General features: G+C 27.6%; 1 protein-coding gene and 1 long non-coding RNA gene across 4 annotated transcripts; one reads left to right on the top strand and one right to left on the bottom strand.

Moving 5' to 3' along the window:
* Window positions 1-884: 884 nt before the first annotated feature.
* LOC136081778 (uncharacterized) lies at window positions 885-2,281 on the bottom strand. Its single transcript, XR_010639104.1, has 2 exons — window positions 1,342-2,281; window positions 885-1,205 (listed from the first exon to the last, which is right to left on the bottom strand). It is a non-coding gene; the product is annotated as an uncharacterized LOC136081778 (long non-coding RNA).
* Window positions 2,282-3,552: 1,271 nt separating this feature from the next.
* On the top strand, window positions 3,553-10,113 carry LOC136081779 (uncharacterized). 3 transcript variants are annotated; one of them, XR_010639105.1, is made up of 8 exons: window positions 3,553-4,275; window positions 4,433-4,456; window positions 4,547-4,819; window positions 4,905-4,928; window positions 6,497-6,627; window positions 6,807-8,691; window positions 9,496-9,544; window positions 9,790-10,113. XR_010639105.1 is itself a non-coding variant. In XM_065799874.1 (7 exons), the coding sequence occupies exons 5-7, from the start codon at window positions 8,118-8,120 to the stop codon at window positions 9,878-9,880; spliced, it is 714 nt and encodes a 237-aa protein (XP_065655946.1). In that variant the 5' UTR covers window positions 3,553-4,456; window positions 4,547-4,819; window positions 4,905-4,928; window positions 6,497-6,627; window positions 6,807-8,117; the 3' UTR covers window positions 9,881-10,113. The 3 variants fall into 3 exon arrangements, 1 of the variants encoding a protein (XP_065655946.1); XR_010639106.1 differs by having other exon boundaries at window positions 3,553-4,456; window positions 4,905-6,304; XM_065799874.1 differs by having other exon boundaries at window positions 3,553-4,456.
* The last annotated feature ends 6,510 nt before the right edge of the window (window positions 10,114-16,623 follow it).

Consider the following 16,623-nt stretch of genomic DNA (forward strand, 5'->3'; position numbering starts at 1 on the left):
TTTTGACGCCAAAATCGCCATATTGGAAAACCCCAAAAATTAAAATCCCGGAAGATTTAAATTCTGTTTTTCGACTAATCGCTTTAAATACACCTGTTTCAAACCGAGCTTAACGGCTTCTTGTTATTTTTTGAAAATATTGACTTAAGGGGTGTTACTAAAACTTCTATAACTTTTAAAATATTAAAGATAATTTTGTTTTATAAAAAGAATAAAAACACCAATAAAATGTTTCATCTTACGACATTTAATGAATTAGTAAAAAAACTTCTTTAAGTTAAAAAAAAACGCGACAAATGATTAAGTTGGTTGAATTCAAGTAATTTGATGTTACTTTTTATCAAAAAAAAAATCAGAAAAATTGATTTCTGATAGTTATTCTCAAATATACCCATTGTTTGACCATTATAAAAACAAAAAAAATTTACTTAATTGTTTAAGGATAGCTAAAACAGACTTTATTTAGGTCTGAAAGCAAACCGCATTTTTCGCAAAGTTATGAAAAATGTAGTTAAAAGGGGGATTAGCTGTTAAAAGAGTACATTTTTAAACCTAGGAGTTCTTGTTTTAGAAATTTATTTTCCTAAGCCAATAAATTCATTGCATTGCAAAATGAAGCCAGATTTCGATTTTGGAATATTTAGTCAAAACATTTAAAGCTTAAGCATTTACTTTTTTTCTGTGCATACAGTTCTAATAATATGGTGTTAAGTTGTTAATAAATAAACACTCACCAAGTCTAATAAAATAATTCATGACCAAATTTGAGTTTAAGTTTTTGAATTAACCTCGCTTTTGGTAGTAGAATTTTTTTATAGCACTTGAATCTATAGTCTCTTCTCTCAGTAAATAAAGTGTTTGAATATACAAATAGCTAATTGAAATCTTTTGAAAATTTGTTTTTATTCCCATTAAAAACTGTTTTATAATCAGTTGGTTTACTGATAGGTTCTTTAAGTAGTAAACTATCTTTGTACATCCAATTGATATCAGGTTCATACTCATGTTAAACCAGAAAAATAATTGCTCCACTCAAAATTTTGATAACGTTTACAAATTCTTAATTTATTGAACTAAATTTTTACACCAACTTGATATGAGTTTTATATTCCATTCTTTAACCAGCGAGGAGGTATGTAGAGCAGAGGTACTGCAAAGGTAGAACTAACTTCTGGTGATAAACATCGAATGGATATGTAATATATCTATAAAAAAATGTTACATATAATGAAGGACAATACATTTTTTAAATTAAATACACAAACATACAAGATCATACCCAACCAACATACCAGTTGCTCTGATCACAAGTTAATATATAAAAGCTAGATTTTTACATACATTTGATGCAAGACTAGTATTCCATTCTTTAACCTGAGCGAAGGTATTGCATAGGTATAAATAACTTCTGAAGATATGAACAGAACGGGCACCTACCTAATATATAAAATCAATATATTAAAAAATAATATTTTAAACTAACATTACACAAATATTAGAACAGAATAAAATTATCTTATATATAAATTAAAGATTTCGTATAATTTATCTTACTTGTAAATAGTTTTTTTGTTGTTGTTGTTTTTAATTTTTTAAATATTTTAACTAAATTTAATGACCACAAACAAGACAAAGACCTTGTCTATAAAATGAATTTTCGCCAAGTTCAGAACACACAACACACTTTCTCACCTTAGAGGCTTGAAGCTTCCTATCAGCTTTGCTGTGCAATTCAAAGCGTTTTAAAACAAGATGCAGTTTCTGCTCCTGATTTCTTACTGAATGCAACTGTCTTAGTTCCTTATTTACGCTATTATGCAAACACTCTCCCTCCTCTTTACTTAGCAACCCAATAGTTTTATGGAATTTTACTTTAGGCACATTTTATCAAACTCGTCATTACTAGGCATATCAAAATCAATTAGCAAAAGAAAACTCATAAAACTAAATAAATCACCTCTTATTTTAAAGACTGTCATTAAAATGGAAATAACATTGTTACTGATCTTATCTGTCCTAATTAATCGCTTAACAAAAGGAAAGTTACACCTATCTTCCTAACCATTTTTCCATCCAATATGTTGTTTTAGAATTTCCCTCTCAGTTGAATACATTGTTATCAAAATAATGTTGACTTATTAATAAATATAATAAAAACAAATAAAATAATATTAATTAACAAATATATGCACTAGATAAAAGTGGATTTAACAACTTATCTGATATTAGTTTGATAATCCAAAGAGAAAAATTCCGCGTAACTTTGTTTACTTTCATACTTCAAAAATTGATTCGCTGAAACAGTTGTTTGGAGAATATTTGCTAATAAATAGTTTGGGACATAACGCATAAAGGTTACGTCATCGCAAAAAAACGTCAACACAAATGTACACATAAAACTAACAAGATTGTAAAACATGACATTTTTGAAAACATATTTCATAAGATAGCTGAAGGCACGTAAAATAATTTTTTTATTTTCATTTGCATAAAAGGTTGAAATTTCATTAACTTACGTCATCCATTCAAATCTTTTATGGACATATATATATATATATATATATATATATATATATATATATATATATATATATATATATATATATTTATATATATATATATATATATATGCATATATATATATATATATATGCATTGCTTAAAATATTAATATGTTTTAGATTTCCTTTAAATGAAGACCGTAAGAGAGAATGGATTTTAAAGATGCATCGTGATAATTGGCAACCAAGTAATTCTGGTGTTATTTGCTCAGACCATTTTATGGAAAGAGACATTGATAGAACTGGTCAGACAGTTCGACTTAGAAATAATGCTATACCTACTTGATTTAAACAGTTTCCTGACCATATAAAAAAGATTTGCAAAGCACAAACTTCTCTCTCTCTCTCTCTCTCTCTCTCTCTCTCTCTCTCTCTCTCTCTCTCTCTCTCTCTCTCTATATATATATATATATATATATATATATATATATATATATATATATATATATATATATATATATATATATATATATTCAAAATATATAATTAGATTTATGTATATACCATTATGCACCTTTTGATTCTTAATTACCCGCTGCAAAATGCCTGAGGCTTGTAACATATTTGCAAGGTAAACAGCTTACACATCGTTGTATGAATCATTAGTTGGGCAATGTTAGTGTATTACAACCCATAGTTTCCAGAGGCTGTTTATATTAAATAGTAAATTAATAAATATATATATGATATATATATATATATATATATATATATATATATATATATATATATATATATATTATATTTGTATGTATATGTATATATATGAATATATTAACTTTAATATATATATATATATATATATATATATATATATATATATATATATATATATATATATATATATATATATATATATATATATATATATATATATATATATATATATATATATATATATATATATATATATATATATATATATATATATATATATATATATATATATATATATATATATATATATATATATATATATATATATATATATAGGTACGTGTAAATCGCGATTTACGGAACCGATTTTTATGCTAAAATTTTGGTTCTCGTTTTTTTAACTCTTTTTTAGGCAGCGTGAGGCAGACGTAGTTTTGTGGAGTTTTTTTCTAGAAACATATATACACATAGATACTTTTTGGAAAGAAGAAAAGATAATCTTGATTTTTTAAAGACTTTTATTACGGTTACTAAAGTTTTTTATGTGATATTTTGCTCTTGAATATTAGGTTGATGTTCTCTTATGAATTTGTGGTCGAAGAAATGTAGAGTCCGCTTTTTTTATTATTAAAATAGTTTATTTCATGCATTTTCTATGCACATGCCAAATTTCAGCGAAAAATAATTATAAGCAATTAGTTTAATTAGTGTTATACCAAGTGTACCACTTTTTTCAGATAGCCTTAGGCAAACGGTTTTTTGAGGTGGTTTTCTTTAGAAACATACATAAACCTTGACAACTTTTAAAAAGAAGAAAGGTTTGGCTTAATTTTTATAAAACTATTATGTATCGCTACCATACTTTTATATGGAGTATTTTGCTGAGAATTTTGCATGAAAATTTGGTTGATGTTGTCACGTGGATTTGTAGTCGAAGAATTATAGAGTCCGCTTTTTTTATTGTTAAAATAGTTTGCTTCATGCATTTTCTATGAACATGCCAAATTTCAACGAAAAATAATTATAAGCAATTAGTCTAACTGGTGTTGGACTTTAGGTAACTTATTTCGGTTTTTCTGTTGTTTTTTTAGTAAGCTTTATATTTTTTATAGTTATATTTTCATTGTTTATTTTCATTTTGTTAGTATAGTTGTTGCACCTTAATTTTAATTAATTTCAAATGATATTGTGTACAATTTTTAATTTAATTTTAGTTGAATCTACACAGCCTACCACTGGTAAGATTGTATAATTTTGTATATGTTAATGACCAATTTCAAAGTCATTATTTGCAATATCTCTTTTTTATTACAAATTTTGAATTTTAGTTACATCTTCGTCTTCACCAAATGGTAAGTTTAACCAATTATTACATTTTAATATGTGTGTATATATTTTCGAGGACTACAATATAAATTTTTTATTAAATAATTTTCAACCTTTACATTCTTTACAAGTTCCTTCTACATCTGCTATAAGTGGTATGTTTACAAATTTGTACTTTTAAATATGTTTATATATATATCTTGGCAATTAAAGTACTTATTTTTAATTACAACTTTGATAACCTTTAGTTACATCTTCAGCAGCTACAACGACTAGTAAGTTAATAAACTATTATTTGCAAACATGTACACACCTTTCTTATCAATTGCAAATTTTTATAAAAACTTTTTTTATCTTTAGTTTCATGTGCACAGTCTTCTGCTGGTAAATTTATGATTTAGAAATGTTTCTGAATGATTATTGAATTTATGTTTCTACTTATTTACACTATTTAATGCATTAGTATTGTGTTATCCCTCAAAGTGCAGTAGAATGAAGTTATTACTATTATTAACATTTTTTAAGCTATCATTGATTAATACGTTGTTCATATTATTTATTCAGCCTATCACTTTCACAATTAATTTTTTTATATTAAATTTTACATAATGCTATTAAGTACTAATCTACTACCATTTCTAAGTTTAAAAGATATTATTTGCAAACATGTACACACTTTTCTTATCAATTGAAAATTTGTATAAAATTTGTGGTAAATTTATGATTTAGAAATGTTTCTGAATGAATATTAAATTTATGTTTCTACTTATTTACACTATTTAATGCATTAGTATTGTGTTATCCCTCAAAGTGCAGTAGAATGAAGTTATTACTATTATTAACATTTTTTAAGCTATCATTGATTAATACGTTGTTCATATTATTTATTCAGCCTATCACTTTCACAATTAATTGTTTTATTTTAAATTTTACATAATGCTATTAAGAACTAATCTATTTACGAATCATTGTCATTTAGAGCTAACGTATCAACAGTATCTATTATATAGGTCCCAGCATCCTGGACCTACTAGCAATAAGTCTTTCAAACGATGGGTCAACTTAGGAGGAAAGGACAATGAATCCTTTAAATGGCCCTATCATCCTCCTAACAAGGGTGCTGGGAACCACAGCAGAAGGGGATATGGTAGAGGTCATGGCAGCAGAGGAAGCAGACAGAAAAGATGGAATGGTGGTAGCCTTGTGGTCCATGGTGATTATTACAATTATTAGACACCACCATTCCTTTTCTTTAAAAATACATATTTCATATCAGCAAGTTTGTTTTCCATTTTTTACCAATTTTTACAATTATTAGCATTTCGATTATTTTTTTTCAAATTTTTACGCAAAAAAATTTAAAAGCAAAACATTGTAATAGGCCTAATAAAATACTTTTTAACATTTCAAAAGTTGTAGTATAAAAACTTGTAAATTTTAAACTATAGATAGATGTAGACTTTTCAATAGAATTAGGTTTTTTTAGGACTTCGTAGGCCACGTTAAATTCAATGTTAAATTTAATTTGTAATATTTCAAATCTTGATAAATTTGAAGGGTATTTTGCATACTTATTTACTATTCTTGCTTTAGTTTATTTAAACTGTTTGTTTGACTTTATTAATAGTTATTTGATTTTAAATTAGTTTACCTTATGTTTATACAGTTATGTTTATACAGTTATACAGTTCCTAAAAATTATATTTGCATTATTGAGGTTGAAATACTAGTTTCTTGTAACCGTTACTTGTTTATAGAAGGTATATATGAGATTTTTAAATTATTTGAGATTTATTAGGTTTATATAATTTCGTTATTTTTTTACATTGTTTATAATGTTATTAATTTTTAATAAATTGTTATATATTATTTGTTTATTATATATTTATTTGTTTGTTTAGGCAAATTTAGCTGAAACTATAATATATTAACTCTTTATATATATTTTTTAGAGGCATTATGGGTACAAAAATTGTGTTTTCGGATGCAGTGAAAAAAGATTTAGCTCTGTACTTCACTTTGCAAGGCGAAGTATATACATAATGTCAAAACGGACATATATTCCTGTCATTCACTAATAACGGTGAGTCAATTAGACTTTATAATGCTATTAACATTGCAAAAAATGGACAACACATTATGTAAGGGGTTGTTCAAAATTTATTAATTTTTGTAATCTGCCGTTTGCGTACCAGGCATCAAACGTGCCAATGATCCAAGCAATGCATCTTAATCAAAGTAGTTCATTGATTACTGTTTCAGGATCTTCTGTATTGTCAGCACATGAACATATTGGTACTTTACCTTAATGTTAATGTCAGCACATGAACATATTGGTACTTTACCGTAAAGTTAATGGCGAGCCTTTTTCGCCTGTATGTTGCTTAGAAAATGAAAACAGAGAGCATGCATCTAGAGAAAGAGTAACCCCAACGGAAGCCAAACTCAGATCTAGGTTATCTTATTTATCTTCCAAGTTAGCTAGCTCAACTAAAGAACACAGGATAAAAATAGAAAAAGTTCGATCTAAATATAATAGCTTGCCATATAAGTTAAAAATATTTAAGAAAAATATCAGAAGAAAAGAAGATATTATTAAAGCTTTGAGGGCAGAAGTTAGAGATCTAAAAAAACAAATTAAAACATATTATTACAGTAGGTTAATTTGTAATCTTAAGGCAAAAAAAAAGGAGTTGAAAGTAAAAGAAAAACAAAATTTAATGCAAATAAAAGTAACACATAATACTAATGGTAAGGCTAATAAAATGTTTATTGCTCAATTAGAAAATATGTTGCAAATAAAAGAGGGGAAAATGCCCAATGTTAATATGTCAGAAGACGATAAGAGTTACCCTTTAAAAATGAGGATGATAATTTATGACATGTTATTAGCTAATGTTCCAACAGGTAATATTCGATTCCTAATTTCAAAAATTGGGCAATATTTGGGTGTTAACTTTACGGATATTCCTCATCGTACTACTATTGAGCAAATGGCTCGTGGGTATTATTCCGCGGTATCGTGGAAACCGTCTACACATTCTTTTCCACACTTGTTTTATTTTAATGAAACACTATACAGCTTTTCTACTTTATCTGACCACTGGAACAATAAAATGTTTCAGTTTGCTACCAATTCTGCGAGAAATATTTTGTAATACAACTGCTATAAAACAAATGGGAGTGCTGGCATTATTTAGTAAGCTTCTTAGTGGACCATGGATGACTAAGTTTTATGTATCAGCTGATGATGCAAGCTTTGATCATGTCACTGGTATCCAGGTAATAAAAAATGTTCTAAAAGAAGTTACTAATTGCAAGTCTGATCCAGCTGCACTATTTTGCAGAAAAATGGATTTTTTTGGAACACCGCTTGCCCCTAATATTTTACAATCTATTACAGCTTTATGCCCCATTGATGACCAACTTGTAAAAATGACTTCAGCTTGTCTTAATGCAGTTGAAGAAGTCTTGACGTGTCAATATAAAAGATATTTCTCCCTTTCTATTAAAGCAGCACTCAAAAAGGAGACAGCGAGTGCATAGCTTCACAATATAGACAGCGAAGAATTAATGGGTATGTTTAGTGATGCCAAAGGACAATGCGCTAATGGAACAATTTGTTATATATCTAGCAAATTAAGATCCAAAAAGAATGGAATGAGCGATTATCTTGATAATCTGGATGAGTTGTCTAGAGAAAAGGTAGTTAAGTGGTCTATTTGCATAGCACGTAAAAAAAGAATGAAGACACGACTACTACATAATGAAATTCGAGCAGAGATTACTGGTAGACTGAGTTGTAAACGCCAAAAAATGGATGAAAAACAAAAAAGAAAGTTAGAGCGTGAGCTCTGTATTTTAACAACCAGTGAAATGATGCATAAATATAAACACTTAACTGCAAAGCAACTTGAAGATTTAAATGATGTTATGTCAGAGAGAGTTGTTGGGAGAAAACTTGGTCATGAGTGGTATGATGCTGACAATTCCAAGTTTGTCATTTATGATGGTAGTGTTGAAAAGGTAAACAAGAGATTACAAGACAGAATTTACACTATTTCCTACTGGAAAAAAGAAGAAATAGATATGGAAGCTGTTGAATATAAGATGAAAAAAATACAAATTGCTGCTGATGTTATAACAGGTGAACTAATATTTTCTTAAATGAAATATAAATATTATTGATATGCTATTTTATTTTTAATTTTAATAATTTCAAGTATACAGATAAGTAAAATAAATAATAATCATAACATAATAACAATCAATAAAAATTAATAGTTATAACAAAATAATTTTAAAACAAGATAATCATTAAAAGTTAAAATCATTTAATTATATAAAATATAATAAATATTTTATATAATATAAAATAATTTATAATTTTAAAATATTTTTGTTTTTTATATATTTTAAAATTACCAACAGAGTACCGCAAGTTTTGTAGCTTGCAAATATGGTACAGCAAGTTTTGTAGCTTGTAAAAAGAGTATCGCAAGTTTTGTAGCTTGCAAATATGGTACAGCAAGTTTTGTAGCTTGCAAAAAGAGTACCGCAAGTTTTGTAGCTTGCAAATATGGTACAGCAAGTTTTGTAGCTTGCAAATATGGTACAGCAAGTTTTGTAGCTTGCAAAAAGAGTACTGCAAATTTTTTGCTTGCAAATATGGTACAGCAAGTTTTGTAGCTTGCAAAAAAAGAGTACTGCAAGTACTCTTTTTGCAAGCTACAAAACTTGCTGTATAATATTTTTGATAGATGGCTCTGGCTTACCTTCACGTGGTGTCTATTGTTAAAAATGATTTATTTAGTTTCTATATTGGAATTTTAAATAATATCATTTACTAAAAGCCAAGACATATTTATTATATTTTGTACATTAAAAATTTATATTTTGTACTTTAAAAATATTATTTTTAAAATTAGTTTTATCTTTGGTTTATTTTTAGGGTGGATACTTCAACTTTCATCTTGTAATGTGGTAAAGATTGTAATGAGGTAAAGATTTGTAAAGTTATGTCTCTCTTTTTAAATAAACACAATTTAAAAACATTTATAAAATTTTTATTGACATTTTTTTCAAGCTTGAATAAGAAGGGAGGGGGGGGGGGGGAAAGGGTGTTGGTTGTGGCACACGCCCCTTCCCTAACTAACATATTAAAATAATTTAAATACTTATTTCTCTTTTTCCACCAAACTCAATTTGTAGCCTTTTTTCAAATAATTAAAAATCTTTTTTTTAGGTTGAAGGCTGGGCAGGAAGGGACGTCGGACATGGCACATGTCCCGCCCCTAATGTCAATTTATACACCACTTGCATATGCTGTAAAGTAAGAAAATATAATTTAAACTTTTTTAACACAAAATATATTCAGTGTTTTTTAGGTTAAAGTATTTATAAGAATGTTACATTTCACTTGGCGGGTGTTAAAACGTAACAAAGACATCCACCCTTTAATCTAAAATAGACCTCTAATATTTGAAAATGGAATGGAAGCAAATTAGATTAACTTTTTATGTATAAAGATAATATATTTTATCAGAAAAACACTCTTTCGTGTGAAAAACTTGTTTTTTTTTTAGGTTACGATGGTGTTCCGGTACCCCCTCTGGCCCTCTAGACACCCTTTTTATCTAGAGAGTTATATGAAATTGTAGCCTACTTTTACATCTATCTTTTGATACCAAGATATAGGCTTTTGGATAAGATTTGACAAAGTTATAACAATTTAAGTAAAAAAAAAAAAATTTTGGAACCAGTTTCTTCAATAAATCCATATATTGAAAATTTGCTACTAAAAACGTCATAACTTTTGTTTAAATTGCTCGTTTTTAATAATTTTTTCACCTTTAAAATACTGTACTAAGGGCTTTCTAATGATATATAACATTCTAGGATATGCTCAATCTAAAAAAATCAGTCCACGTACCTATATATATATATATATATATATATATATATTAAAGTTAATATATTCATTTAATAATGTATGTATAAATAAATATATATATATATATTTGTATATATATATATATATATATATATATATATATATATATATATATATATTTATTTAATAATGTATAAATATATACATGTATATATATATATATGTATATAAATAAATATATATATTATATTTGTATTTATATGTATATGTATATATATATATATATATATATATATATATATATATATATATATATATATATATATATACACACACATATATATATATATATATATGTATATATATATATATATACATATATATATATATATATATGTATATATATATATATATATATGCACTTATGCAAAAAATTGTTATTAATAAGCATTCCAAAAAGGGGGCATTTGCATTGACGTTGGAATTTTATTCTACAAAAGCATATGAGTTTGTGCGAAAAACATTTGATTTTGCCTTGCCTTGCCAATCACACATTCGAAAATGGTATGCAAAAATTGATGCGAATCCTGGTTTTACAAAACCTGCATTCGAAGCTATAAAGATAAAAGTTGAAGAAAATGTAAAGATAAAACAGTAGTTTGCTCTCTCATGTTGGATGAAATGAGCATTAAAAAACATATATCATGGGACGGTGAAAAATACAGTGGTTACGTTGATCTTGGCTATGATATAGACGATGAGTCAACACCTGTAGCAAAGAATGTATTAGTTTTTATGGTTGTATGTGTTAATAGCTCATGGAAAGTTCCATGTGGATATTTTTTTATTAATGGTCTCACTGGAAGTGAAAAAGCTAATCTCATTAGAATCTGTATTCAGCGTTTGTCTGATGCAGGTGTCAAAGTTGTATCAATTACTTGTGATGGTCCAACTTGCCATTTTAGTATGCTGGCAGAACTTGGGGTTTCATTGAAAGTTACTAATATGGTACCTTCATTTTCACATCCACTAATAGCAAATGAAAATTTTTTTGTTCTTCTTGATGTATCTCATATGCTAAAACTGATGAGAAATACATTAGCAGAAAAAGGCATTTTGTTTGATTCAGAAAAAAAACAAATATGCTGGAAATATATAAAAGATTTACACAACCTTCAAGATGCGGAGGGTCTGAGACTTGGTAATAAACTTAAATCTCAACTTATAGATTGGAGGCAACAGAAAATTAATAACTTTATATATCAGCATTCAACTGATAAATGTAAGTTGAGTTAATAATAACTTGTAGTTTCTATTCATCTTTTAAACTACATGTCTTTAGATCTTTCATACTTTGGTTGAAGAAAAACAAGCACCGCTTAAATATTTTTTTTTAACATACAAATTTAGTCAGGATCATTTAGAGCTTTTTTTTGGGGCGATTTGCTCATCTGGTGGATTTAATAACAATCCAACTTGTCAGCAATTTACAGCAGCATACAAAAGATTACTTTTCAGAAGTAGCATCACAGGCAACACTGGCAACTGTGAAACTAGAGACCCAGTTAGTATACTTCATGTATTAGATGATGCAGACAGTAGAAGCACTATAAGTATAGCAACTATTATAAGAAAGTATAATTTATTAGATAACACAGGTCAACAACAAAAAAATTTTTTTCTGGTGCCGAGCAAACAATTTGTTTTTTGTATAGCATTTCTCATTTTGATTTCAAATATGTAACTCTTTTTTTACCATCAGGTCAAGTTGTAAAGATATTTAGGTTCAAATCTTAAGTATTTAGGGTAAAGTCCCTAATATTGTCGAAAAAAAAGTTATTCAAAAGTATGTCAACCTGGGTCTCAAAAGAAGCGTATTTTCATAGAGATTTTAGAAAACATAAATATTTTTCCTTAAAATTTATTGACAAAAAAATTATTTGAAAAAAATGCTTAAGACTCTTAAAAAAAAGTCAACAGAATGTTATTCACCAAAAAAAAACACAAAATACTTATTTTTATTAAAAATGAATAACATTTTTAAAATCTCTATGAAAATACGCTTCTTTTGAGACCCAGGTTGACATACTTTTGAATAACTTTTTTTTCGACAATATTAGGGACTTTACCCTAAATACTTAAGATTTGAACCTAAATATCTTTACAACTTGACCTAATGGTAAAAAAAGAGTTGCATATTTAAAATCAAAATGAGAAATGCTATACAAAAAACAAATTGTTTGCTCGGCACCAGAAAAAAAAAAAATTTTTTTGTTGACCTGTGTAATATAACACCACAAACTACTGATCACGATTACTTAAAAGCACCAAATCTAAATATATTATCAGAGTATAAAAAATCTGCTATATCGTATATTGCTGGTTATGTTGCCAAAATGGCTGAGAAGCAATTGGTATGCATACAATGCTGTAAAGCTATTGGCTCAATTGAGCATCGTTATGAATCTACCTTTCTTTCTTTCAAAGATAAAGGTGGTCTTTTCAAACCTTCAATAAGTGTAATCAAAGTGTGTGAAATGACTGAACAAAATATTGTTAGAATGTTATCAACACTTTCTGGAAATTTGCCGAGAATAAAATGCAGTATAGTTGATGCTATTGCAATTTCTGTTTTGGAAGCAATAAATTTATCTTTAGTGTTTCGAGATTTAGATAACCATATGTTTGATACGCCAATTTATGAAAATCATATCTTTACTCTTGTTAAGTTACTTGCTAAGTGCTACTGCAAAATAAGATTGCATCAGCTCGGAAAACTAGAATCTGCAAAATTTCAGGAGTAAATGTCAGAAAGACTCTCAGTAACTAGTCTTATTCAAAAATCAATGAAAGTAACAATCCATTTGAATTTATATATCATAGATTTGATGATAATCTTTGTATGATATTTTTTTTATATTCTTTTTGTATTATTGTTATTTGAGAGTTTCTATTTTTTTTGGATAACAATATATTTTGAACATGATTCTCAGTTGTATATATATATATATATATATATATATATATATATATATATATATATATATATATATATATATATATATATATATATATATATATATATATATATATATATAAATGTTTGATTCAATATTTTTTTGTCATATAAAATTACTTATAAAGTTACTATTTAACTCCTATTAAAAAGTAAGATTGCATAAAATTGTAACAATAAACATCCAATAGTAACCGGAGTAAATATGAAATTGACTTTCAGCAAAGTTTTATTTTGAGTATCAAAAAAGCAAATACAAATATTATCAAATAGTCTGTTCTTTATATGGCAATTTTTTGTAACGCTAATGTTTTTCGTGTTTTTTTTCTTCCCTTTTTACACTTTAAAACATTTTAGATATAATGATATCATTGAAATATGTAAATTGGTTAAGTAGATATAAACGAAGTAGAAAACACAACATAAACACATTTTCAATCTCTGTATTTTCAAATTCCGTTCAGCGTTCTGGGGCTTTCCAACATGGCGATTTTGGCGTCAATTTTGATATTAGAGATGCGCTATCCAGTTATTATTGAGATCAGTGGGATAAGCATGAAGTTTGTCTGGTGACATGAGTTGCTTATCGAAGGCAAATTTCTTTTTTGTTTTGAAGTCTATTTATTTAAATTTTTTATTTTTTAGATTTTAGTTAGTAAAAATGATTTCAACAAAACAAAATTTGCAATGAAAAATAAAAAAAATACCACCAAAAAATCGCCACACGGTTAAAATCAAAGAAAAAAACTTTAACAACAACAAAACTAAAGCAGATTTAGAAACTGAATGTGCAAGCTCCAGGAAACTTAAAACTGCAGTTTTTGTTACTGAATCTAGTAATAATGATGATAGTAAATATTTTATGTTTATGGATATTGAGCAAATGAAAAAGTTAATTTTACCAATTCTGTACTGTCCTAAATGTGATAACAAACAACCGATAGAATTTATTGATAACCTGAAAAGAAGAATGGGATTTGCTCATTTACTAGAATTGAAATGTATGAGGCATGGTTGGATTAACTCCTGTTTCACAAGTAAAGAGTGCCATGATTCTCATCGAAAAACTAAACGTGGTCGCAAATTGTATGAGTCAAATGTTCGAGCAGTCATTAGTTTTCGTGAGATTGGTCGGGGAAGGCAGCATTGAAAATGTTTACTAACTGTTTTAACATGTATGGTATTGGTGAATCAGCTTTTGACGATTTGAATGACGACTGTGTTTCAAATGCATATGCTAAATTAGCTAAAGTATCAATGAAAAGAATGTGAATTTTCTCAAGCGAGTAATCAGCCAGTCTGCAAACGCGTTACAATAGATGGTTCTTGGCAGAAGAGAGGTCATGCATCATTGAATGGTGTAGTTACAGCTGTTGTTGGTGATAAAGTTTTAGATTATCAGGCTTTCTCAAAAAACTGTAAAGGTTTTATAATGTGTAGATCCAAGGAAGGTACACCTGAACATGATAGATGGAAAGTAAATCATAATTGTCATATAAACCATACTAAATCCTCTGGTGCCATGGAAGCTGCTGGTGCTATTCAAATTTTTGCACGTTCAATCCAGAAAAGCAATATAATTTATTCCCAATATTTAGGAGATGGAGATACTTCTTCTTTTAAAGAAGTTGTTGAATCTAATCCTTACAAGGAGAATGGAATTAACATTGAGAAATTAGAGTGTATTGGCCATGTGCAAAAGCGACTTGGTACTAGAGTTCGAAATTTAGTGAAAAACTTTAAAGGGACAAAAACTCCAATACATGGTAAAGGGAAACTTACTGATACTATTATTAATTCCATGCAAAACTACTATGATCTTGCTATTCGGAGAAACTCTGATAATCTATACGCAATGAAGAAAGCTATAGGAGCTATTCTCTACCATTGCACCGCACTTAATGATCCTGCAGGTCGCCATGCTGTGTCCCAGAGATAAAAATTCTTGGTGTAAGTGGCAACTTGATCAATTAAATGGTATTAAATGGTAAAATATCAATAAATAGCTTAAACTCAAAAAATAAATTATTTCTACCACGGATTTTCCCGCCTCTTACATCGTTTTTATATGACGACTAATATCATTGCTTTATCACCCAAAATAATTTTTTAACCACTCATTCGGCTTAAATTTATCTGGTCTTACGAGCAGTGAACGCCTGAGGAAAGAAATGAAATACATTAGAATAAAGGAGAATTATGATAAAAAAACTCTGATAATCTATACGCAATGAAGAAAGCTATAGGAGCTATTCTCTACCATTGCACCGCACTTAATGATCCTGCAGGTCGCCATGCTGTGTCCCAGAGATAAAAATTCTTGGTGTAAGTGGCAACTTGATCAATTAAATGGTATTAAATGGTAAAATATCAATAAATAGCTTAAACTCAAAAAATAAATTATTTCTACCACGGTTTTTCCCGCCTCTTACATCGTTTTTATATGACGACTAATATCATTGCTTTATCACCCAAAATAATTTTTTAACCACTCATTTGGCTTAAATTTATCTGGTCTTACGAGCAGTGAACGCCTGAGGAAAGAAATGAAATACATTAGAATAAAGGAGAATTATTTTTCAAACAAAGCATATTTTGACAGTTGTCAAGACAAAAATAAAGACTAATAGAGGAATATTTAAAATAAGACAGACAATGCACCAAAACAGTACTAACAATAATAATAAAAAATAAATTGTTATATAAATACTAATATGAACTAAGATAAACAAAAAATAAATAAAACAAAAAATACATTAAAAAATAAAAAGTATGCATACAACAATAAAAGGCCTCAGAATGGAAAAAAAACATTAATGCCAATGTGTAAACATAATTTGTGTAGTGATTAAGTAATAAACATCTCCTCAGAGTCGCGTCTATTAATACTGGCGTTTCGATGAGGATCAGCTCTTATAACTAGTTTATCCCGTCATCGCCACTTATGCTTTACCCCGCGACTTACGCTTATTCCATACTGCAGTAAAAAAGGATTCACTACAAATAGCCAAAACCCAACCATACCCAAAATTGTAAGGCACTAATATTTTTTTAATGATATGAAAAGTGTTAATCTACTGCACAATATAAGTAAAAATAATTAAATAAATCACTTACCATACCAACGGTAGAAAAAACTACGCACAATAAATTAAAATTCAAATAAAAAC

This window comes from Hydra vulgaris, chromosome 06 (assembly GCF_038396675.1).
Source record: "Hydra vulgaris chromosome 06, alternate assembly HydraT2T_AEP".
NCBI classification, from domain to species: domain Eukaryota; kingdom Metazoa; phylum Cnidaria; class Hydrozoa; order Anthoathecata; family Hydridae; genus Hydra; species Hydra vulgaris.